Raw genomic sequence first — 25,308 nt, forward strand, 5'->3', positions numbered from 1 at the left:
AAAGTCAGGAAAGAGGGACACGGAAATCAAGGAGGAAAGGCACTGCCATTTAGGTAGGTCGTCCAGGGAAGGTTTCGCTGAGAACGTGGGAGTTGCTGAAAGACCAGTGAGTATAAAAAAGCAAGCTGACACTGGGGAGATGTTCCAGGCCTGTGAACACGGTACCAAGAACTCGATGTGGGAACAGTGCCTCATTTGTTCAAGAAACAGCAAGGAGGCCAGTGTGTCTCCAGCAGAATGAACATGGGGGGAAGTAGTGGATGAAGTCAGAGAGAAAAGGGGGGTGAAGGTTATGGGCAGGGCCAGATCATGGGAGACCTGGCTAGCCAGTGGTGGGACTATGATCTAACTTTGAATGAGGAAAGAAGCGACATGATTAGTTGCTGAGAATAGAACACAGTGTCTTGTTTCTTTGAAGTTTCAAAAAGGTTTTTTACATATTTTTGAAGGTAATATAATAGTAGAAAAGGTTTAGAAATAAAAAAGCTAGTTTTTTAAAAGATTAAGCTGATAAGCTAGCCAGACTGATCAGGGGGAAAAAAGGTAAAAATATCAGGAATGAGAGGTGTGACATGTAAATCATACAAATTTATGTAAAAAGTTCTAGTCAAGTTTGCTAATCTCATCCTGCTGATTCTAATACTCATTTATTAGACATATTGCTTGAGCCATCACCAATATTTTGCATAATAGACTATTTCCTTCAGCTTACAGAACAACACTTGGGTTTTTTCTTACCTCACGGATGCCTCTCAGTCTCCATGCTGGTATGTACTCATTTTTCTGGACTACTATATATTTAGAAAACGGAGAGGATGAGGAGTGTAGGATAGCTACGTTATTTTATCTGGATAGCAAGAATGTTTAGTAGAGCACTTCACCAGGATAGCGAATTGAGGAGGAAAACATCATTGGATGTATGTTAAAATTCATGAATTTGAGTTTACCAGTAGGACACAGGAGAGAAATGTGTAGTAAACAGTTGGCTCTTAACATTTCATTCTCACGAGAGATGGCTAAACTTCAATATAAAATTGATTACCCTGTTTTTCTTTTTCACTTTTTAAATTCTCCAACGAACAGACAATAATTGATTGTACACTTGTCTCCCTACTCATTTCTCAACTTACATCATGTCGCTACCTTCAAGCTCCTCTACTTCTGGGCCTCATGATTTTATTTCCAGACTTTCAAATAGTTTTCCTTTCTGCTCTCTTTCCTCCTTTTAATCTTAGACTTCATAAAGCAGGGAAGTGAGCATGCCATTCCATGGTTCAAAGATCCTAATGGCTTTCCATTGTCTTGAGAGCAAAATGCAGAAATAGATTTACTCCCACTATACCTAGTACCTTTTAGAGGACACGAAACCCCAGGAAGTTTAAGTGCCTGTTTGTTTACTATCACACTCCTCAGCTATCTTTTCTTTTACTTCACTTTTATTTCCATCTTATTCTTACTCTTTTATGTACATGTTCCAGTCATTATTTCCGTAACACGTAAGTTTGATGGCAGGAACCTTTTTATTTCCTTTGGCAGCACATAGCACAGTGCCTGACACTGAATGTTTGAGTGAATTAATGACTAAGCACTCCACATAATTTCTTATACTTCCTTGCTTCTGTGCCTTTATTGACTATTCTCTCCCTGCCTTTATGCCCCTACCTCATCCTTCAAACCTCATATCTCAGAAGCTCCACAAAGCTTTCTAATCAGAATTGAACCCTACCTCCTCTGAGCTCTCATAAGTATCTTTTTTGTTGTTAATCCTTCCCTGAGGATATTTTTCCATTGACTTTTAGGGAAAGTGGAAGAGAGAGGGAAAGGCAGAGAGAAAGGTCAATGTGAGAAAAACATATTGATTGGTTGCCTTCTGCACAAGCCCCCACCAGGGCCCGGGCCGGGGAAGAGCCTGCAACCAAGGTACCTGCCCTTGACCAGTATTGAACCCGGGACCCTTTGGTCCGCAGGCCAACGCTCTATCTGCTGAGCCAAACTGGCTAGGGCTAAGTATTTTGTTTACCTTTATGATTACATTGAGCTATATGTTTTCTGTATACATCAGTCTTTAAATAATACATGCTTTGTTGGGACAGTACACAAACCTTTGTGTACAAACTTTGTGTAGACTATAAAGCTTTAACAAATGCCTTGCACATAGTAATTTGACAATGCCTGTTGGATTGAAATATTAATTAGATAATTATGAGGGATATTCAAAGTATATGATTGTAGCATAATTTTAACAAATGGTTAATACCAGAAAGACAATTAGAATTAAAAAAAAATTTCTATTTTTCAGTAGAAAACTTTGCATATATGCAGCTTATTATCAATAGTCATGTCAGAAATCAACAAATGTCTGATGTATGTTGCCACTTAAATCAGTGGGTAGGTATTTTTAAACAGAATGTGCTACACAAATTAGTCATGGGGCATTACTTTAGCTATAATTTTGTTCAATTTATTTATTTTTAAATATATTTTATTGATTTTTTTACAGAGAGGAAGAGAGAGGGATAGAGAGTTAGAAACATCGATGAGAGAGAAACATCGATCAGCTGCGTGGGGGATGTGCCCGAAACCAAGGTACATGCCCTTGACCAGAATCGAACCCGGGACCCTTCAGTCCGCAGGCCGACGCTCTATCCACTGAGCCAAACCGGTTTCGGCTTGTTCAATTTATTGATGACAAGATAAATAATGTAGTAGAGAAATCACACTGACATATGAAATTTTTTTTTATTGTTTCACATATTTAAGCTGTGATTAAATGGTAGTATTGAAGAAATTATTTCAAACCGCTAAAGATTATAGGCTTCATTATTGAGAGCAAAATAAATCCATATTTGCTGTGTACATCACAGGAACTTAAAGACTCCTCACCAGGAAAACCAAAACTAGGCCACAAAAACTTTTTTTTTTAGAAAATGGGGCACTGGAGTTGTGTAGTTAATAAATTTAGTATCAGAATGGCATCATACACTGAGTCGCCAGATTATTATGATCTCTGAACGCATAATAATCTGGCCACTCAGTGTGTGTGTGTGTGTGTATACATACAAGGCCCGGTGCATGAATTTGTGCATGGGTGAGGTCTGGCCAGCCTGGCCAGGGGGAGGGGACATGGGCGGTTGGCCAGCCTGCCTGCTGGTCAAACTCCTGGTTGAGGGGACAATTTGCATATTAGCCTTTTATTATATAGTATATACACTGAGTGGCCAGATTACTATGCGTTCAGAGATCATAATAATCTGGCCACTCAGTGTATGTTCATACACTGAATGATCACTAGCATTAGCATAAGGTAGAACTCTCCAGCTGTCAGCAGATAAGTGTGATATCAGAGTGAGTGCCAATTAAATAAGGAAGGAATTTTAAGTTTTCCCTACATTATCTAAAATAACCTCTCTGATATGTGATAGGTAATTTGGGCTCACTAAAGATTTTAGGTTACAATACTAATATATTTCTAAGTTCTGATTGCACAGCCACAACACTGATTTTTACAATATCTGGTAAGGTTCTTAATACCTTTAAAACTCTCCTCTTGTGGGTTGTACTTGATGAGATTTTCTAACATCATAGCAGATACAAATTTCCATTGTTGCTGACATTTAGTAAAATTTTTATTCACATTGAACATTTCCCTACAACACACAAGATTCCTCCTCAGAATTTCTCTGAGTTAAACCTTCATTATAACAATTGAATCAATGTTTTTATCTCCACTGTGGGTGTTTTTTTTTTTAACAAGAGTTGAGCATTAAAACCCTTTTCATAATCATCAATAGCATTCATAAGCTTTTTTCCAGTATAGTGTCTCTGGTACTGAATAAAGTTGGTGTATACACTAAAGGTTTTCTCACATTCATCACATCTAGATTGTCTTGGCCAGAATGGACTTTCTCATGATCAATAAGTTCGGAGAGTTGGGTAAAACTTCTGCTGCACTGAATACACCGGTGGGGTTCCTCCCCAGTGTGGATTCTCTGATGTTCAAAAACATCAGCGCATGTGCTGAAGGCTTTCCCAAAGCTATCACATCTATATGGCTTTTCACCATTGTGGATTCTTCGATGGTTAATGAGATCAGAGCGCCGACCAAAGCTTTTGCCACACTGATCACACCAATACGGTTTCTCCCCAGTGTGGATCCTCTGATGTAGGATGAGAGCTGAGCACTGACTGAAGGCCTTCCCACACTCATTACATTTGTATGGTTTTTCCCCGGTGTGGGTTCTCTGGTGTTTGATAAGGTCTGAGTTCTGACTGAAACTTTTGCTGCACTGTGTGCATGGGTATGGTTTTTCTCCAGTGTGAATTCTCCGATGAAGAATAAGGTCAGAACTCTGACTGAAGGCTTTCCCACAACTATTGCAATGATAGGGCTTCTCCCCAGAGTGCACTCTCTGATGTTTAGTGAGGTCTGAGCTCTGACTAAAACTTTTATTGCACTGATTACATGCATACGGTTTCTCTCCAGTGTGGATTCTTTGATGTTTAACAAGGTCTGAACGGCGACTAAAGCTTTTAGAACAATCACTGCATGGATAAGGTTTCTCTCCAGTGTGGATTCTCTGATGTAGAATAAGGTTGGAGCTCTGACTAAAGGTTTTTCCACACTCATCACATTCATAGGGTTTCTCACCCGTATGAATCCTATGATGCTTCACAAGATCTGATCTTCGACTAAACATTTTACTGCACTGGTTACATGGGTAAGGCTTTTCTCCAGTGTGAATTCGCTGATGATTAATAAGATCTGAAAGTCTGCTGAATGTTTTGCTACACTGAGTACACGGATAGGGTTTCTCTCCAGTGTGGATTCTCTGGTGCAGAATAAGGACTGAACTCTGATTAAAAGCCTTCCCACATTCATTACATTTATAGGGTTTCTCTCCCGTGTGGATCCTTCGATGTTTAATAAGGTCTGAGTTCTGACTGAAACTTTTGCTACACTGATCGCATGGATATGGTTTCTCCCCGGTATGGATTCTCTGATGTAGAATAAGATCAGAGCTCTGACTGAAGGCTTTCCCACACACATCACATTTATATGGTTTTTCACCAGTGTGGACTCTTTGATGTTTTATAACATCAGAACTCTGACTAAAATGTTTGTTACACTGGTTACATGTATAAGGCTTCTCTCCAGTATGGATTCTCAAGTGTTTAACCAGGTCTGAGCGCTGGCTAAAACTTTTATGACAGTGACTGCACTGATAGGGTTTTTCTCCTGTGTGGATTCTCTGATGTATAATAAGATCTGAGCTCTGACTGAAGGCTTTCCCACATTCATCACATTTATAGGGTTTTTCACCAGTGTGGACTCTTTGATGTTTAATAAGGTCTGAGCTCCGACTGAAACTTTTAATACACCAATGACAAGGATAGGGTTTCTCCCCAGTATGAATTCTTTGATGCAGAACCAGAGCTGAGCTCACACTAAAGGCCTTCCCACACTTATCACATTGATAGGGTTTCTCCCAATGGTTTCTTTGATGCCTAATGAGGCCTGTACTCCAAGCAAAGCTTTGTCCACATTCATCACAGTTATGTTGTCTTCTTTTAAAGAGGTTCTTATCCTTTTCATTTAATGTATCCCCCAATTCACAGAATTCTCTGCATTCAGAATCCTGGAGAACATCGTCTCTGGGGTTGTCAGACTCTTCAGTCAATGGTTCAGTTTCTGTTGTGATTTCTTCCTCTGAAGCCAGCTCTCCAATCTTGGTCTTGGTCTTACCATCTAGAATACACAAAATTCAAATGGAATGTGTTCTCTAGACTGTAAGAAAGTTTCAAGTGAAACAGATGTCATCACAATATGGGAGTGCTACAAAACCCCAAATTATCCTCTGAGAGGGAAACTAGGAAAAGTAAGTAAGGGACCACAATATTCAGTTAGAGAAGTGACTTACCAGATTTGATCTGTATATGTTTGTCACAGGAGATCTGAGAATACCAAAATCTAATCACAGTGACTAGGAAAGTTAGACTAAATTAGAGCTGATACATAAACAATTTATGAACATTTGTAAGGTGAACAGTGTGAAAGAATCGGGGATGGATGGAGGAGGCAGCAGCGCCCAGGTTGTCACTGAGAGGGTATACCAACCAGGCTGGTCAGAGGCTATCATTAGGGTAAAGAAAGAAGCATCATGCCCAGGAATAGTCAAGACAGAATCTGAAATTATAAAAAAATATGTCTTTAGATACTCCTCCATCTCTTTTGTCCTGATTATTACCAATGACTTGGCCAAGAATGCATAAGCCCTTTTTTGAGTCAGCCAAACTGTGGTCAGTCACTGCCAAACTTCCTTACTAAGGAGTGTAAATTAGGAAAAGGTCAGAGAGGTGGGGTCAGAAATATCTTTTGAGTTGATTTTTGAGGAGGCCATTCCTTGCTCAACAATACCAGATCCTGTAATGGTAGGCACTATGAGAACTCCATTGAATTTCTTGATTGTCAGCCCAGTGTTAAGCACACCACAGCCAGCCACAGTGGCTCATTGGTTGAGTGTCGACCTATGAATCAGGAGGTCATGGTTCAATTCCTGATCAGGGGATATACTGGGTTGGTGGCCAATTGATGATATTTCTTTCTTATCGATGTTTCTATTCCTTTCCCTTCCTCTATCTCTCAAAAAAATAAAATAAAATAAATACATATTAAAAAAAAGATAAAGTACAATAAATTAAATGTTTATGTTGTAATTTTGAAGGCAATCTTTTCAACCAGGGTTGTGTAAGAAAATGATTTGAGTGACTATTTTCTTAATTCTCCCCAAAATGATACATAGATACCATAATAGGGGAGACATTAATACATTACTTACAATGGATGCTTAGAGTGCTTTGGCTAAATTCTCTCACAGAATCACATCTGAGAAAAGCTGCTATGAGGTAACTAGTAAATAGCAATGAAAGAATGTATAAACAATAAAATAGAAAAATTTAAAACAAAAACCTGATAATGCAAAATTACGCTAAAAAGGAGACAAAAGAAACAAAACACAGGATGAATAAAAACAAGTAAGGAGATGTTACATTTAAATCCAAACATCAACTCTGTCATATGTAAATTACTCCAATAAAAAGCAAAGAAAAACCAATAGCTAACATTATACTTAATGGTTAAATAATGAATGCTTTTCTTTTAGGAACCAGGAAGCAAAGCAAGGATACCCTCTCTTAACACTTCTATTCCACATTGTACAACTTCTATTCAGTATTCCTAGCCAATGCAATAAGACATAAAAAATAATTGAAACATATAAATAAGAAAGAACAAAGTCAAACTGTCTTTACTTACAGATGACACAATCACATATATAGAAAATCCTAAAGTGTCTCAAAAAAGCTATTAGAACTGGTAAATAAGTTTATTACAGCAATATACAAACACCAATTGTATTTCTGTATACAATGAGCAATTGTATCAAAAAATGAAATATTTAAAAATAAATTAAGCAAAAATATATATGAACAGCACTGGTGGCAGTGAAGTTTTAGGTTTCAGGTGGAAGTATGATTTCATTATATGACAACCTGCAATGAAATAGTAGCTTAAGACTTTGTTTTTCTGCTGTGTTGGGGACACAACAACCTAAACAAAGGACAAAGGTGGATACCATAGGTTAAAAGGGGTGGCTGTGATGGATATTGTCCTTTCATGCCTGTAGATCTGTTCACCCACTCTGTGCCTCAGGAGGTTGATACTAGGTTATGCACTGCATCACTTGGGGTTCTGTGCCCTCTGGCTTGCAATTAAATTTACGGTAGCTAAAAGTGGGAGAATTGTAGAGTGACCAATTTTCCCCCAAAAGAGGAGCTGCTCAGGATGTGGGACTTTCAGTGCTAAATCCAAAGCAAACTGGGATGAGTTGGTTACCCTACATCCTGGCTTCCCTCTTCCTGGGCCAGGAATGGGAAGTAATTGTGTTTCTTTTAGCAAAGGCCACAGCTCCTATGGGGCAGCTCTATCCTATAGCTACCCACTCCAGGATCTGGTAATCAATCTCTCCCCTTGTACCTTAAGGCCTAAAGGTAGCAAGTGCTCATCATTGTTTGTCTCCAGGCTGTTCTCCATCCCTTGTTGATTTCTGTAACCCTGCCCAACTTTTTCATGGAACTCTGAATTACCCCAATTGAATGAGCCCACTGTCTTCTGCTAGAATACTGACTGATACCTCTGGTTTATTTTTCCATAACCACTATTACTACCTGATACTACACTGTATATTTATTTATTTCCTGTTTCCCCACTAGAATGTAAGCTCCTTGAGGGCAAAGTCTTGTCTGTTCAGTTCACTGCTATACCCCCCACACTTAGAGCAGTGCTTGGCACAGAGCAAACTCTCTCAATAACTAATAATAACATTATTTGGACAATAATAATTAATAAGCTATGATCTTATTAACTAATAAGCATTTATCAACAATAAGTGTTTATTAAATAGTTAAAGAAATTATTTGAAGGATATATAAATGTTAGTGACTATCTCTCAATGGAAGTTGCAGGTTATTTAAACTTTCTGTTTTGTGTCTTTCTACATTTTATAAATGCACTTTTGTATATAACTCTATAATTAAAAAATGTTATTTTATACGCACTCTGCGGGATGGGGGCAGCTCCTGCATTGAGCATTTGCCCCCTAGTGGTCAGTGCACATCATAGTGACCAGTCATTCCACCATTTGGTCGATTTGCATATTAGGCTTTTATTATATAGAACTAGAGGCCTGGTGCACGAAATTCATGCATGGGGGTGGGGGGCCATCAGCCCGGCCTGCACCCTCTTCAATCCAGGACCCCTCGGACATCCCTCTTGCAATCCGGGACCACTGGCTCCTAACTGCTCACCTGCCTGCCTGCCTGATCGTCCCTAACCACCTCTGCCTGCCGGTCTGATGCCCCTAACTGCTCCCTTGCCTGCCAGATTGCCCCTAACCGCCTTTGCCTCCTGGCCTGATCACCCCCTAACTGCCCTCCCCGCTGGCCTGATCGCCCCCTAACTGCCCTCCCCTACCGGCCTGATCACCCCTAACCACCTCTGCTTTGGCCCCCGCCACTGTGGCTTTGTCTGGAAGGATGTCCAGAAGATGTCTGGTCTAATTAGCATATTACCCTTTTATTAGTATAGATGGGCCCCACTGGATCCTATTCCCCCAGTATCTAAATCCTTGTGTAGTTCTCAACCACAATGACTTTGGAACTGGTTATGTGACTTGCTTGGTGAATGACATATTAACAAATGTAACACAAACCGGTTAGAAAGTGCTTTGCATCCCAGGGCTTGGCCTCTGAGTTTGGAAACTAGCTGCCCTGTGAAAAAGTCTGGGCTACAAGCCATAGAAAGCACCAACAGCCAGACATATGCAACTGATTATTACTGATACTGGCTTAGACCTGCCCTAGCTGAGCCGCTAGATGACTGCATGAGTGATCACAGGCAAGATGGGGGGGGGGGGGAGGGAGAAACAAAACAAAAAAACACTGCCCAGCTGAACCCAGCCCAACTTGATGACCCACAGAACCAAAGAAAATAACATGGTTTAAAAATGCCTGATCTTTTAGGTCACTGTTTTGGGGTCCCTTTTTCTGGAGTGATAGACATGATCCTCAAAATAACCTCCAAGACATGAATTAGTATGTACGTATACTAAAGAGGAAACAGAATAAATAAAAAAAAGTAACTTCCGGCGTAACTGGTTTGGCTCAGTAGATAGAGCATCGCCCTGTGGACTGAAGGGTCCCGGGTTTGATTCCGGTCAAGGACACATGCCCGCTTGCAGGGCATGCAAGGGGCAGCCAATCAATGATTCTCTCTCATCATTGATGTTTCTGTCTCTCTCTCTCTCCCTTACCCTTCCTCCCTGAAATCAATAAAAAAAAATATTAAAAAAAAAAAAGAAAAGATTTAAAAGAGGGAATATCAAATAGTAACAGATTGGTGATAAGGTGACTACAATGGGGGAAATGGATGATTTGGGGACTTAAAGGAGAGGAAGGCATTCCCTGAGAATGTGATTGCCAGAAGTCACAACAAAGCCACGTGACTGTGCTTGCAGCACTGGAGAGAGGGTACTGCCTAATAGTGAAGAGTGGGCAATGAAGAATACCAATAACACTGATGGCACTGATACAGCAATGGTGACACCCCATCCCCAAAACCACCGAGAGAGAGAGAATACACTGCTGCTCACCTGGCAGGAGCTGGGGGCCTTGAGGTTCAGAGTTGATGGGTGTCTCCATGGGCTGCCGCTGCACACCTGAGCCTCAGCAGCGCCCCCAGCATCACCACGGCCTCGGGAAGCTTTCCTTGTCCAGGTCGGGCTCTGAGACCCCGAGGCAACTGGGCGCCCCCGGGCTGGGGAGCGAACGCTGCGGAGCCGGGAGATGTAACCCCTGACACCAGGCTACCGAAACACGTCCTCTAGATGGGAAAGGAATAGAGGAGGCAACAAAACCTCCCTGTGAACTTAGGAAGCTTCCTCTCTCCTCCCCCAGGCGTCAGGCAGGACCCGCGGGGCCACGTCTTCTCCATTCCGAGCCTAGCGCCCTTCCAACCCCACGGGGGGCAACGCCAGCCCCGTCAGGTGGAGCTGCCAAGACCAGACGCTGCTATTCGCTTCCCCCCGAGACCCAGCGACACCCCCGGCCGCGCCGCCACGGCGACCTGTCTTTTCTCCCTCCCCTCCACGCACGCAGGGTGCTCTCCCCGGCCCGGCGGGCTGCTGGCTGGCGCGGACGCACCCACGCTTCTCACCCACCCACCCCGGCTCCCGGCGTTCATTCACCGGAACCCGAGGGCCAGCCAGGACGGACCGACCCAGCTCGCCGGGCCTCGGAGCCGCGCCCAGGGGCGACCCCGGCGGCCTCGCCTCCCCACGGCCTCAGGAAAGCGCACGCGGCTCCCCGGCGGCGCTGCGAGGCCGCTTCCAAGGCGGGATCCCCCGCGCCCCCGCGCCTCTCGCGAGCCCACAGCACCGGCACCTCGCAGCTCTGCGGCCGCCGCCCGGCCCCGCGCGGCGCCCCCTCGGGCCGCTCTAGGAGGCGGGCGGACCCGCAGCTCTATGGCTGGGCGCGCACTGCGCACGCGCCGGGCGGCGGAGACTTAACAGCCGCGCGTCCGCGGAGCTGCCCGCAGTCCGGAGCTGGCCCAGCCCCGCTGCAGCGAGGGGCCTGGGAGCGGGGACAGACCCTTGGCCCCGTCTGCCGGTTCTTGACGTGGATGTCGGAAAACACCTCCCGGGAAAGCGCCCTGGGGCGGGGTAGGTTCTGACTCCAGACCGAGTTCTTCCTCAGTTACCCCCTTTGCCTCCCCCGAGGCCCCTCTCCCCCGCGCGCGTGCTCCCTTCTTTCCTCCTGCCCTCCGGGTCCCCAGAGCTTTGCGGTGCCTCTGAGTCAATGCCCTGGGGCCTTGGGAACATGCCCGTCGCCGGGCCCCAGGGACGCAGTCGGCCGGGTGGGAGCCGGGTCCCAGGTGCGCCGGCCGCTCTGATTCTGGGACCGCGTTGGAGCGGCGCTGCCATGGAAACCAGAGACGCTGGGCAGTTAAGCCCGCACTTCTGGGAACACAGCTGGCTGTCTCCTGCCGTCAAGAAAGGCCACAGGGGCCCTGGCTGGTTTGGCCTGCAGACTGAAGGGTCCCGGGTTTGATTCCGGTCAAGTGCACATCCCTTCCTCTCTGAAATAAAAAATTACACACACACACACACACTAGAGGCCCGATGCTCGAAAATTCGTGCAAGAGTAGGCCTTCCTTCCCCCGGCTGCCAGCACTGACTGGCTTCCCTCGGGCTGCCCGCAGGCACCGGGGACCCAGGCTAGCTTCCCTCCGCCCTGGGCTTTGTCAGGAAGGACATCCGGAATGACGTCCAGCCTAATTAGCATATTGCCCTTTTATTATTACAGCTACTAGAGGCCCTGGCACGGATTTGTGCACTGGTGAGGGCCGTGGCCTGCAGGGATCCCCTCCCCCCTCATCCCGGTCAGCCAAGCGGTGCTCCCACTGTGGGAGCGCACTGACCACCAGGGGGCAGCTCCTGCGTTGAGCATCTGTCCCCTGGTGGTCAGTGCACGTCACAGCGATTGGGCTTTCATTACATGGGATATGCCTAAGCAACCCTTCCAACCAGTCGCTATGACAATGCACTGACCACCAGGGGGCAGATGCTCAACACAGGAGCTGCCCCCTAGTGGTCAGTGCGCTCCCACAGCCAACCTCCCGCTGCTGGCCAACCTCCCGTGGTCCCTCCCCCAGCCGGCCAGGCCCCATCAGCCGGATCAGTACTGGGCGAGACACCCTAATTGGGCCCCTGTCGCCAGCCAGGCCAGGGACCCCACCTGTGCACCAGGCCTCTAGTATATATACACTGAGTGGCCAGATTATTAAGCGTTCAGTGTGTATATGTATGTATATATTATAAAGAAAGGCCATAGTGTCGCTTTCTAAAAGTTTGCTTGCCAGCACAGCCCTCATGACCAAAGGATCAGGGTGGAAAGAAGGACTGAGATGGGGTGGGGAGTGGGCAGCAGAGCATCAGGGTAGGGAAGACAGTACTGTGTTCTTGGAAATCAAGGGGGAATTAGGAGGAGAATTGAGACAGGTCAGACATGCGACTTAGTTAAGATGCTTGGAAGAAAAGGTACAGGTATGAGCCCTAGCCAGTTTGGCTCAGTGGATAGAGCGGCAGCCCACGGACTGAAGGGTGCCAGGTCTTTGGGGTGCATGTGGGAGGCAACCAATCTGTGTGAGATGTTTCTCTCTCTCTCTCTCTTTCTCCCTCCCCGCTCCCTTCCACTCTCTCTCAAAACCGATGGGAAAAATTTCGGGTGAGGCTTAACAACAAAAAAGGGTTCAGGTATGAGAAAATGGTGGCTGGCCGAAGTGATGGTTAAGGTAGGGGGAGGGGGCTTCCTGTTCCAGCCCAAGACCCTCTTGAAATATATGAAATCTTCAGAATGCATGAATGAGGCCCTGGTACACCTGTAAGGACCTTGTTTGGGTCCAGCCCTCACAATTAGCAAGTGCAGATGCTTTTTTTAAAAAACAGCATTCCTGAGGCATAAAAGACATACAAGAATTAGCAAATACTTAAAGCATACGATTTGGTAAGTTTTGTCATATGCATACAACCATGAATCACCACAATCAAAATAGCGGACACATGCAGCAACTCCCCAAGTTTCCTCCTTCCCTTGGTAACCGCCCCTCTCCTCCCACAGCCCCGTGCCAGCGGTCTGCTTTTTGCCACTATAGATTAGTTTTCATTTTCTAGAGGTTTTATTAAAAGGAATCATACAGAAAGCACTCTGTTTTGGTCAGGTTTCTGTCACTTATTTTGAGACTTATCTATATTGCCGTGTGTGTCAATAGTCCATTTCTTTTTGTGCTAAGTATTCCATTGGATATATATACTACAATTTGCTTATCTGTTCACCAGTTGGTGGGCATTTGGGTTCAGTTTTTTACTATTACAAATAAAACTGCTATGGACATTCATGTATACGTATTTACGTGGACATATTTTTTTTCTTACATGGTAGGTGTATAACGTTTTCAGAAACTGCTACACCATTTGCAGAGTGGCTAAACCACTTTGCATCCCCGCCAGCAGTGTATGAGAATGACATTGTTGGCATACCACTTTTAACAGGTTTCCAGTAAAACAGAATGAGAAAGTTAATCAAAAGTTAATTCTCATGTACAAAGGTAGAGGGTTTTGTTGACCTTTTACCCAGAAGTGATGCTGTGAATATAGATCTTCTGGGTGTTTAATCAAGGAAACCAAACCGTTTGTTGGGTCTAGGGTTGTTTTGGCAAACCCAACCAACGAAATAACCTATAATATTATCACTCAGAGAACCAGTATAGCACTTTAAGATTATTTATTTCCAGTATTTAATGCATAAATATATTTTTACATGGAATCATACTGTACATAATTGTCTTATTTTTACATATTAATGCTTTGTCCTTTAATATCAACATCACTTTTAAGACTGTATACATTCATGATGGTTTCTGAAGCATACATTTATAGGTAGAATTTTAAAGTCAAAAGGCAATGCTTAAGGCTTCTGGTTTGATTGCCAGAGACAGTATCTACTCTCATCTCACTTGCAACATTAGAGTCCCAATTTCCCTGAATTTTTGTTAGTTTTGTGAGGGACATCTCAACTCTTGCTTCAATATAGCCTTTTTAATTCTAGCAAGGCTGAACACTTAGTGTCCATTGAATTTCTTTTGTGATTTGCCTATTTAAGGAAACATTTTTTTTTTCCTGTTGTGACTTTTTAATGGGGAGACAGTGTAGGGAAATAGAAAGGTTCTGGATTCCTACTGCCTGGTTCAGTCTAACCTCACCACTGTGTAGCTACATGAGAGTAAGCCGTGGTCCTAAGCCTTCATTTCCTCGTCTGCAAAATATGGGCATCTGAGAAATAACTGGTACATGTACACAAAGCCCGAACAAGTACCTATTGATCTGTGTAAGAACTCTCTGTGTAAAGAATATCCTCCTCCTATAATGGTGTATCATTCCTAGTTTGTCCTACCCTTTCAGTTTGAATCTTTTCAGTTTGTGGAAGAAAACAGGAGTTGAATAACTCTTGTTACATTTTACCATCTTTTCCAAATGATTCTCTCCCTTTCTTTTTTCATTCTAAGCATGGGCAGTTGGCCCTCCTGCCATTCCTGCTGGTTAATACATGCTCATCTGCGTATGCCCCAACTGGAATACTACCTCTCTTATTTATCCTCTGCACAAGATTCTAGATGCCCATAGATTTCTATCTTTGGTGCGTTATAACTGTTAGGTATTTTGAATAACATGTTTTTCTGTTGCTGGCTAGCCTATACCCCTTCCCACATTGTAGAGAAGTACCAGTCTAGAGGTACGTTTCCTGCTGGGTCCTTCAGAAGATGGGAATTTCTGGATGGACCATGACTATTACTTTCTGTTGTCACTTCCCTTTAGCTTTGTCTTTAACAGAATTCATGAAAGACTGAATGCTGCTGATATAAGACAAAACTGATCATGTGTGAGTACTTGGAGAATTAAGTCACAGATCCAGCAACTGACAAGTATTTTTTAGCATCTGAGCCCAAGGCAGTGCACTAGCAACTGTGGCGGTGCAGCCCCCAATGATATGGTAGCCATAGCAGCTTCTGATCCAGAGCACTGGAAGGTGGGAGGAAGTTGATAGCAGCTTTGTCAGTCTTACTGGTAAGAACCAAAGATGTCCTTCTGTCTGGGAGGGACATTTAGACAGACTCAACCTCCAGGCCTGGGGTCTTTCTGGCCCCACCCCACCCTCATGAAAGGTCTAGCCTACAGGTAGAGCAAGGAAGGTATTTATTAACCCTTTTAGTGGGTCACATCAGACGAAGACAAAATCACCACCCGGTGGTCCAAGGACTCCAGGGTTTTTCTATTAACAGACTTCTCCACTGGCTCCTATTTTACTGTAGGCACTGCTTAAGAGCCTGGCTGCATCCACACTCCTTACAAACCTGACTCCACTTCACCAGGAACTCACCAGGCATGCTCCACACAAAGGGGGCTTTTACTTTTAATTTCTCAGACTTTCTTTCAGACCTGTGTCTATGTTCCCCCTCATCCTTCAGATCATTTTTCCTTGACCAAGGTTGGGTTAGGGACTTCTTAATGTCACGTGGCACTGACCATACCAGTGCCACTGCTCGTTTGCCCTGTCCATTAAACTACAAAACGTCTTTATTTTCCATGATACCTGGTTCCTGGCACAAAGTAAGCACTCAAAAAGAACTGCTGGGTAAATTAATCTGTATTATTGTCTCATTTCTGGCCAGCCCTGGGCTCATTAAATCACTGATGAAACCGTTTCCCCATCTGTCTTGCTGTCATGTCACTGTTCTTTTTTTTTTTCTTTTAATTAAAAAAAATTTTATTGAAATTATTGGGGTGACACTGGTTAATAAAATTATACAGGTTTCAGGGGTACAATTCATGTCACTGTTCTTAATTGATCAGTAAACTTGCATTCCTGAGACAAAATGTCCCTTGTATTGTCCACACCGTCCCCCAAACCTGGCACACCAGCAATCAGACGCAGTGACAGAGCATGGACTGCTTACCCTCTTCATGACATTCTCCTGGAAAATGAGGTTTCAATGCACTAGTCCATTTTTCCTATTTCCTGAGTATTCCTAATGGTAAGAGAAAAGGAGGAAGCAACAATTCTTCCATCTGCTGTTCTGACTAGTCACAGGAAAAGCTTTCAAGGGATAATGTGTATGCGCACTGGGGAGTGCTGCATAAAGTCTGACTGACTTGAGACCTAGGAGTTTGCAACCTTCATGGAGTCTTTGATTAACAAACATTTGACAGAAGTATCCTATACAATAAAGAGGTAATATGCAAATTGACTCTCACACAAGATGGCCAGCAGGGAAGAGCAGTTAGGGGTGACCGGGCCAGCAGGGGAGGGCAGTTGGGGGCGGCCAGGCCAGCAGGGGAGCAGTTAGGTGTTGATCAGGCTGGCAGGCAGGCGAGTGGTTGGGAGTCAGCAGTCCCGGATTGTGAAGGATCCCAGATTGGAGAGGGTGCAGGCTGGGCTGAGGGACACCCCCCACCCCAGTGCACAAATTTCATGCACTGGGCCTCTAGTTTATAATAGTCATTGTATTCACCAGTTACTTTACAGTGTGGACTCTCTGATGGCGCATGAGGACTGATCTGTGCCTGAAAGCCTTCCCACATTCATTACATATATAAGCTTCATCCCCAGAGTGGATTCTCTGATGCTGAACAAGGGCTGAGCTCCTTTTGAATGTTTTGCCACATTCAATACACTGATAAGGTTCCTCTCCACTATGAATTCTCTGATGTCTAATGAGGTTTGAGCTCAAACTGAAGGCTCTTCCACACTCATTGCATTCATAGGGCTTCTCTCCACTATGTATTCTCTGATGGGTTATCAGCTCTGAACTCTGCCTGAACGCTTTCCCACATTCATTACATTCATAAGGTCTCTCTCCTGTGTGGATTCGCTGGTGTCTTATAAGCTTTGAGCTTTGGCTAAAGGTTTTCCCACACTCATTACACTCATAGGGTTTCTCACCAGTATGAATTCTTTGATGGATGATGAGATATGAACTTTGACTGAATGCTTTGCCACATTCATTACACTTACAAGCTTTCTCACCTGTATGAATTTTCCGATGTCTAATGAGGGCCGAGCTCTGATTGAAGGCTTTTCCACACTCACTACATTCATATGCTTTCTCACCACTGTGGATTCTCTGATGAATAATCAGATACGACCTCAAGCTAAAGGCCTTCCCACACTGGCTGCATTTGTAGGGCTTTTCTCCGGTATGGATTCTCTGATGTTGTGTTAGAGAGGAATGCTGTTTAAACCTGTGCCCACATACTTCACATCTATGAGGTCTCTCTTCTGTAGGAACTTTCTGAAATGTTATAGAGTTTGTACTTAGAATCAGGCTTCTTTGTGGCTCATGATGGAATCTCTTTCCTAGAGATCCGTGTGTGATGGCTTGACTAAAACTGCCTGCTGGGGAAGGGGAGCTTCCTAATTTCTTCCTTGAAGCACTTCCTTGAAGCCACTCGAAGCTGCTTTTGTGTTCACTAATTCCTCTGAATGAAAGTTCCTGGGGAAGTCCTGCTTTTCCTCCTGAAATATCCTCCTTTGTCGCTGATTCATTGTTCTCACGATCTGAAATGATAATAACAAAAACCAGATTTTTAATTTCTCCAGTCACTCTCAATACTCACTTTCGATGTGAGAGAAAACAGATGCGCCAAACACAAAAGATATCACTGTTCACATATATTTGTAACACTGACTCTGTGGACAACACCTCCTTTCCAGAAACAGCTATTATTAGCCTGATTTCTGTGGCTGTTCCTTCTCAGATTCAAGGCCAACCACTCAAACATGAGTTCCTTCAAATTTTGTGCTGGGCTATCATGTATCATCCCCATTCTACAAACTGTCTATCCTCTAGACTTCAATTACTAATGTACTTATGTTATACGCTAATCAGATCCCCAGTTCTATCCTGTTTCCTCTGGTAAGCTCTAGACTTTCATATCCAATGCTAATTGAACATATTACTTGTGAATATTTCACAAGCACCTAAATACATCATCACTATGTTTTTTCCTTTATGTTTTCCATGTATATGAAATAAGCCCACTATTAACCAAGCAGTTAAGACTGAAACCTCAACTCCTACCCACATGCTCCACTTTAACAATGAACAGCTACTGCAATACAATCTAAATACCGATAAGCAGGAGTCAGCTTTGATATTCCCCACCTCTCACCATAATACACCTTGATTTACTCACTGTGGCCACTTGATTACAAGTTTCTAACAGGGCTCTACTCTTGCCTTCAAATGCATTCTCCATCCTGCAACTAAATTTTAAAACACAAATCCAATCACGTCATTCCCTTGTCCAAATCCCTTCAAATGTACCCCACTGCACTGTACAAACTAATAGATAGATGTGCCTACTTATTCTATAATTTACTACACTATACTGCAATTACCTTTTTGCTTGTCCACCACCTACATAAATCCTAAAAGTCAACATACCGGTTTCCACAATCTGGTCCCATTTTCCTGTCCAGTTTCTCTTACCACCTCTCCTCTATGAATTCTCTGTTCAAGTTAAATTGAATTATCTGCAATTCCCACAATGGGGTATATTCTCTCACCTTCAGGACGTTGCGGCCTTTGCTTGTGTGATATTATACTACTACTAGAGGTCCAGTGCACAGGTAGGGTCCCTAGGCCTGACTGGCCATCAGGGCCGATCGGGGCCTTCCAGCTGCTGGCTGGGGTCTCCCTTTCTTGGCTGCCGGCCGGGGCCTTCCTTTGTTTCACACCGCCCCCTGGTGGTCAGCATACATCATAGCGAGTGATTGAACTCCCAGTCTCCTGGTCAAACTCCCACGGGGACAATTTGTATATTAGGCTTTTATATATATAGATATTTGTTCTTCATCCCCAGTTCTGGGCACAGAGTTTTTAAAATCCTTGAAATTTCCTAAGTGGTCGATGTGAGAGGAGTGCCTATGTTATTCATAAGCCCCTACCAACTATACCTGGGTTTATGCGAATGAGTTGACTCTTGGAGGTAGGCTGATTGCCATAGGAACCAATCAAGTGATTAGAGGATTGGAACTTTCAGCCCCATTCCCTGACTTTCAGGAAGAAGGGCTGGATTGAGTTTGCTAAAAGTCAACGACCAATGATTTAATCAATTGTGCCCAGGTAATGAATCCTCCATAAAAACCTTAAAGGGGTTCAGAGAGCTTCCAGGATGGTGAATGCATCCAAGTGTCAGGAGAATGGCACCCCAACTTCACAGCTACAGAAGCTCTGCACTCAGGACCCTTCTGGACTTTACCCTATGTACCGCTAGTTCACTTGTATCCTTTATAATAAAACAGTAGTAGTAAGAAGGTGTTTCCCTGAGTCCTGTGAGCCATTCAAGAAATTATGAAACCTGAGGAGGGGGTCGTGGAATTGCCAATTCACAAAAAATCAGATGTGTGGGTAACTTGGACTCGTTACCTGCAATTGGCATCTGAAGTGGGGGGTCAGTCTTGTGGGACTGAAATCTTAACCTGTGGGATCTGCACTAATTCTGGGGAGTTAGTGTCAGAACTGCTTACTGTGAGGGAAAACCCTATACATCACATTAAGTGTCAGAACTGCTGTGAGTGAAAACCTCATACATTCAGTGTCAGAAATACTAAGTCTTTTCCTTTAGCCTATTTTTCTCACCTGTTTATCTGGCTTTTTCCTACTTCTAGTTCAAGTCTTAGATGTCTCTTTAAGAAGTATTCCTTGAACCGCTAAGATTGGGTGTAGTGCCCAGTGCCTACTTATTCTATAATTTACTACACTATACTGCAATTACCTTTTTGCTTGTCCACCACCTACATAAACCTGAAAGTTCCTTGAAGATAGAGACCCAGTGCCTATCTGGCCAGAGGTGCAGGCAAGCCTCGGATGGCGGCTGCCCGTGGCTCAGGAAACCAGGGCTGGCTGAGGCTTGTGCTGCCGGCAGTGGCAGCAGTGGAGGTGTGATGGGGCATTGCCTCCCGCCCCTGAGGGCTCCCGGACTGTGAGAGGGGGCAGGCCGGGCTGAGGGACCCCCCTTCCAGTGCATGAATTTTCATGCACCGGGCCTCTAGTAAATAAATAAATGACAAGGAAACTGACACAAGGAAGCCTGACTGTGATTTGTGAGGTTTGCTGAATACAAAGCTGCTAAATTCTAGGTCAAGAGCACCTCTGGCCTAGAATAATAAAGGTGAGGCTTACATGTGGCATGTTTGTAAAATGCAATTCATTGTGTACCTTCAAAGCCAGAGGCCTAATTGATAACAGTTCCCAGATGAGTTTCTATTTCTTACCACTTTGGGGGTAAAGGCAAGGTTCCCAAGGTTTCAGCTGTGCCTTTAAAGGCTGGAGTTGGGTGTTTAACTCTTGGGATGCTCCAAGACATGTCAAATCCTTCCATGGTAATGCTTGTTCTTGTGGATTAGCTGGAATCTGAAACCAGTAAAATATGGTTAGTGTGGTGAGAAAAATCCCTAGGGAAATGCTTAGTAAAAATCTCAGAGGTTAACAAAGACATGCCGGGCGTGAGAATAAGGGAAAGATAACTACTTAAGGTAGAGAAGGGCATGGCCCTAGTAGTCACTCCAGGGTCATGGTTCAGTAGACAAATTTCCATCCTACTGTTATGATGACGTCACATGCTCCAGTTTGTAAATTCCTTTTCAACATACTGCATCTCCCTGTCCCCACCTGCTGCCCAGGATCATCAAATTCCCTCTCCAAATCCTCCAACAGAGTCACAGCTTCCTCGCCACTTTTTGGAGCACGTTGCTGAACCCAGGCCTGCAGCTCCTCGGGCAGGATGCTCAGGAACTGCTCCAGCACCAGCAGCTCCAGAATCTGCTCCTTCGTGTGCAACTCTGGCATGAGCCACTGGTAGCACAGCTCCTGGAGTCGGCCCAGGGCCTCCCGGGGCCCCGGTGTCTCCTGGTAGCAAAACTTTCTGAACTGCTGGCGAAACAATTCTTGGCAAGATCGGGTACTCCCATTCTGCTTTAATTTCTGCCCCCAGGAAAGGCTTTCTTCTACTTTCACTAGTATTAGTTCTTGTTCCCGAGGATCTGGAGGTAGCAGGGTTGAAACAGCTCTGCATTCCATAGCCATTACGGCCTGAAACAGCTGATAAAAAACTCCCAACTGGGTTCTCCACTTCAGAAAGTCTTTGAATAACCTCTTCTTTCCTGAAGAGTGAAAAAGCACTGTTAACTTATAGCAGTGAAAAACACACACAACAACCTCGAAGGACTGATAATAATAAACACCAGTCAGCCCAATAACATACTGAAAGGGAGCTAGTTTGAGATTGTAAATAATAATCAAGTGACAAACTAAAATTCACTCATGTCTTTCACTGTCTCCTATTTCGTAGAATTTCTACTACTAATTCTATAAGAAATTATTTTAGAAGCAAAATAATGCAATATTAAGATGAGTCACATACTGAGAAATTTCCTTTTAATTCTTTCAATTCTGTCGCATCGAGGAGAAAAATGTCTTTAACATGTATGTAAAACTTACAGTACTCTTTTTTTTAAAAAACGTATTTTTATTGATTTCAGAGAGGAAGAGAGAGAGAGAGAGAGAGAGAGAGAGAGAGAGAGAGAAAGAGAAACATCAATGATGAGAGAGAATCATTAATCGGCTGCCTCCTGCAAGTCCCCCACTGGGGATCAAGCCTGCAAACCCCGGCATGTGCCCTTGACTGGAATCAATCCTGGGGCCCTTCAGTCCGCAGCCTGACGCTCTATCCACTGAGCCACACCAGCCAGGGCAGAACTCCCTCTTTAATAAAGTTATAAGCCTCAGACTACCAAGGGTAACAGTATCTAGCTGGGATTTTAAAATGCTGATTTTAAAGTATATATTTTTAGTAACCTATCTATGGCAAATAGTGTTGATTCATTTAAGGTAGTAAAACAGTTTTTAAAAATGCATATTAAACATTTGATTTAAATAAAAATATTGTTGAATATTTGCCATTTGATCAATTTTGGTATTCACTGAATTTCTTCAAGGAACACTGAGGAACTAATTATGGGTTCTGTCCTGAGCCCGGTAATAGGATGCAAAGGTTTTTGCTCCTGAATAAACGACTCTACCTAGGAATAACCAAGACGTATTTGTTCGATGCTTACCATGTGTTCGAAACCATGTCAGATACAGAGACAGAAGTGACAAGGCCAATCTCAGCTCTCAAACAGCTTAGAATGTACTGGAGTAAACATTTATAAAAAGTGAAATATGGCAACGAGTACGTACTAAGTTTTCTGATACAGGTCAGACAGGATCTGACGTCAGGATGGGGGAATGTCCATAGGAGGGTATGCCCTTGAATTAGCAGGACAGTAACACTTACCCTAACACTACCACTGGCTGGAGATTAGAGCACGGAGGCTACAGATCTGTGGTTTACTGAGCTCGGCGGCCCTGGCTTTTCTACTTTTACGTTCGGTTCAACCGCAGCATCTGCAAGACCGGGCGGTGGGGAGCAAGTGCCCTCCCCGCGGGACCAGGGACCTGAGTGCCGGCCGCATCGGCGTCCCCAGGTCACCAGGAGGCGCCGCCGCGACGAGGGGCCTCGACCCGGGGATGGGCCGGCGAGGAGCGGGCTCTTCCTCCCCGCGCCGCCGCGGGCCGCGCGCCCTCCCCGCCTCCCTCCACCTCGGGGCCCGCGAGCCTCACCGCAAAGCCAGCAGCGGCCAGCGAGGGGGCCGGCGACCCAGCGGCGAGACACAAAGACCGGAAGTGCACCCCCGCGGCCTTCCGCTCGCGACTCCCCGGGCCCCTCCGCCCCGCCCCACCGCGCTCTCAGGCAGCCAATCAGCGCCCTGGATCCTGTCCTTTCCCCCGCCCGCCCCCTGCGTCCGCGGACTCCGCAGAGCCTGGACTCCCGGGCTGGGGGCGGGGCCGGCGGGCGGGGGCGGGGCCGGCGGGCGGGGGCGGGGCCGGGCGGAAGGGCGGGGCGCCGTGAGAGGCCGCTCCTCCCCACCTGGGCCGCTCGCCGCCCACCTCCTCCCGCCCCCTTCTTCTCCCCCCACCACCCACCACCTAGATGCCAAGTCACTCCGGATTCAGCCCCCCCCCCCATGTTTTAGGAACGTTTTCCTGTAGCCCCGGTGCTTTCCCAGGGGCCCTGACGGAAGTGAGCACGTGGATAACAGGCCGAATCCATGGCAACCACCGGTGCGGCGCTTCCGCTCCACGGCGCCGTGCAGCCGCCACGGCTCCCCACCGCAGCCCCAGACGCTGTCCACGGCCGAGCGGGTCCGAGGCGCCGGTCCGGGCTCAGGGCCGCTGTGCGCCCCCAGGCTCCGCCCCTCCGGTTCCTGGGACCCAGCTGCCCCGGAATCTCAGTATTTAAACGTTCCTTGGCCGTTCTGTAGGTGAAAAACGGTGTGTCCCGTTGTGTTTAAACTAGTTAGCTTGAGGATTAGGTATGTCCCTCTCCTGGTTATTGACCACATACGGTTCTTCAATGGCTTTTTCACTTTTAAAATTGAGGTGTCACTGTTTTTCTTTTATATTTGCAAGTTTTTTACTTGCTGAGGGTATCAGTTCATTTGTTGCAAGCATTTCCCATTTTATTTGTATTTGATTATTTTAAAAATGTTAATAATACAAGGTGACATACATAAAAACAAATACCTTGTGGAGACAAAAGACACGTATTTGGAGAAAAATTCATTAGCATGCAGGGCAATTAGTGACTTACTAACGCATTCTTTAAAAAACACACACATTTTTATTGATTTCAGAGAGGAAAGGAGACTCATGTCCCAGAGCTGAGGAGAGGCCAGCGACAATCTGGGGAAGGTGAACAAAATAAGGGTGTTAGGAAGACTGGTGTCTAGGCTTGACCTGACGGATGCCATCTTTTTATTTATTTTTAAATAAATATATACATTTTTTATTGATTTCAGAGAGGAAGAGAGAGGGAGAGAGAGGCAGAAACATCAATGATGAGAATCACCGATGGTCTGCCCGCCCCCCCCCCCCCCCCCCGCCCCCGCCCGCATCCCCCACCCAACTGGGGACCGAGCCCACAACCTGGGTATGCGCCCGCGGGTACTGAACTAGGGACCCCCAAGTCCGCAGGCTGATGCTCCGTCCACGGAGCCCAACTGGCCAGGGCCTGATGCCATCTTAAGAAGCAAGTTGCTGTCGGTGACCAGCCATCTGCCCTGGGAGGCTGGCCCGAGCACCTGGAAGCAATGTTCTCGCAGAGGAGAGGAGGCCCCTGCCCTCGCTCACTGCTTCAGGGAGCTCAGTGCCTAACGAGCACGTGCCCTCGGCTGCCAGCCCCCGTTAACGAGCACCAGTTCCTCGGCTGGAAACCCCCCGCTAACGAGCACGTGGCATGGCTTCAGGGCACCTGTGCTCTGGAGGCTCTATATGAAGCTGCAGCCGCTTCTGGGCGTGGAGGTTTCACTGATTTGCTGCCGCTCCAGTCTCTGCGTCTGTCTGTAAGTTCCCCTAATAAATTTGGTTTAATTCTGGAGCTGTCAGCCCCTTTTTTCCGGCGGTGGCCCCTTGGAGGTTGGTTTGAGTACACCTCAGGACGTTTTCCCAGAGGGGCTATGCAAAGAGGCGAAATGTTAAAGGCAGAAAAAGAGGATAGACAGATGAGTGTTGAGTGTGTAATGGTGGCATTTGCCTCAATAGATAATCTCATTTCTTACCAAAATAGGTAAGAAAGTGACACACGAGGAAAAAACCTCCAGTTCCTATCCTTCCTTATAAGGTGGTACATACTATATTTAAAATGCAAATTAATTACTTAATTACAAGAGATGTAGACCGAAGATTTAGAGCTACTTTCTAGGACTTGGTTTAAATTTCCAGTGGGATAGCAACTGATTACCTTTTTTTTAAAAAAATACATATTTTATTGATTTTTTACAGAGAGGAAGGGAGAGAGAGAGTTAGAAACATCAATCAGCTGCCTCCTGCACACCTCCTACTGGGGATGTGCCCACAACCAAGGTACATGCTCTTGACCGGAATCGAACCTGGGACCCTTCAGTCTGCAGGCCGATGCTCTATCCACCGAGCCAAACCGGTCAGGGCCTGATTACCTTTTAAAAGCCTTAACCAACAATTTCTACTTTACCTGGTGTTTTAGCCCATTTGGGCTGCTACCATAGACTCCGTGGCTC

The 25,308-nt window shown here is 45.2% G+C and overlaps 2 protein-coding genes across 8 annotated transcripts in view; both read right to left on the reverse strand.

The window, feature by feature from the left end:
• The window catches only part of ZNF397 (zinc finger protein 397), a 687,602-nt gene extending 664,717 nt beyond the window's left edge, over positions 1–22,885 (reverse strand). Inside the window, exons 1-5 of one of the 4 annotated variants that reach the window (XM_079784852.1) lie at positions 22,835–22,885; positions 20,774–21,333; positions 20,446–20,584; positions 15,991–17,724; positions 13,885–15,886 (exon numbers count right to left, since the gene is read on the reverse strand). In XM_079784852.1, the coding sequence (XP_079640978.1) occupies positions 16,682–17,724; positions 20,446–20,584; positions 20,774–21,256 (1,665 nt within the window). In that variant the 5' untranslated portion in view covers positions 21,257–21,333; positions 22,835–22,885 and the 3' untranslated portion in view covers positions 13,885–15,886; positions 15,991–16,681. The other 3 variants (XM_079784854.1, XM_079784851.1, XM_079784853.1) reach the window with 3 other exon arrangements.
• Positions 2,640–11,070, reverse strand: LOC307107549 (uncharacterized protein). 4 transcript variants are annotated; one of them, XM_079784848.1, is made up of 3 exons: positions 10,996–11,070; positions 10,206–10,435; positions 2,640–5,746 (listed from the first exon to the last, which is right to left on the reverse strand). In XM_079784848.1, exons 2-3 carry the CDS (start codon positions 10,252–10,254, stop codon positions 3,795–3,797), a joined length of 2,001 nt encoding a protein of 666 aa, XP_079640974.1. In that variant the 5' UTR covers positions 10,255–10,435; positions 10,996–11,070; the 3' UTR covers positions 2,640–3,794. The 4 variants fall into 4 exon arrangements, with proteins under 4 accessions (XP_079640974.1, XP_079640976.1, XP_079640975.1 ...); XM_079784850.1 differs by lacking the exon at positions 10,996–11,070 and adding an exon at positions 10,800–10,987; XM_079784849.1 differs by lacking the exon at positions 10,996–11,070 and adding an exon at positions 10,777–10,987.
• Positions 22,886–25,308: the final 2,423 nt, after the last annotated feature.

This window comes from Cnephaeus nilssonii (assembly GCF_951640355.1).
Source record: "Cnephaeus nilssonii genome assembly, chromosome: 11".
Taxonomy (NCBI): domain Eukaryota; kingdom Metazoa; phylum Chordata; class Mammalia; order Chiroptera; family Vespertilionidae; genus Cnephaeus; species Cnephaeus nilssonii.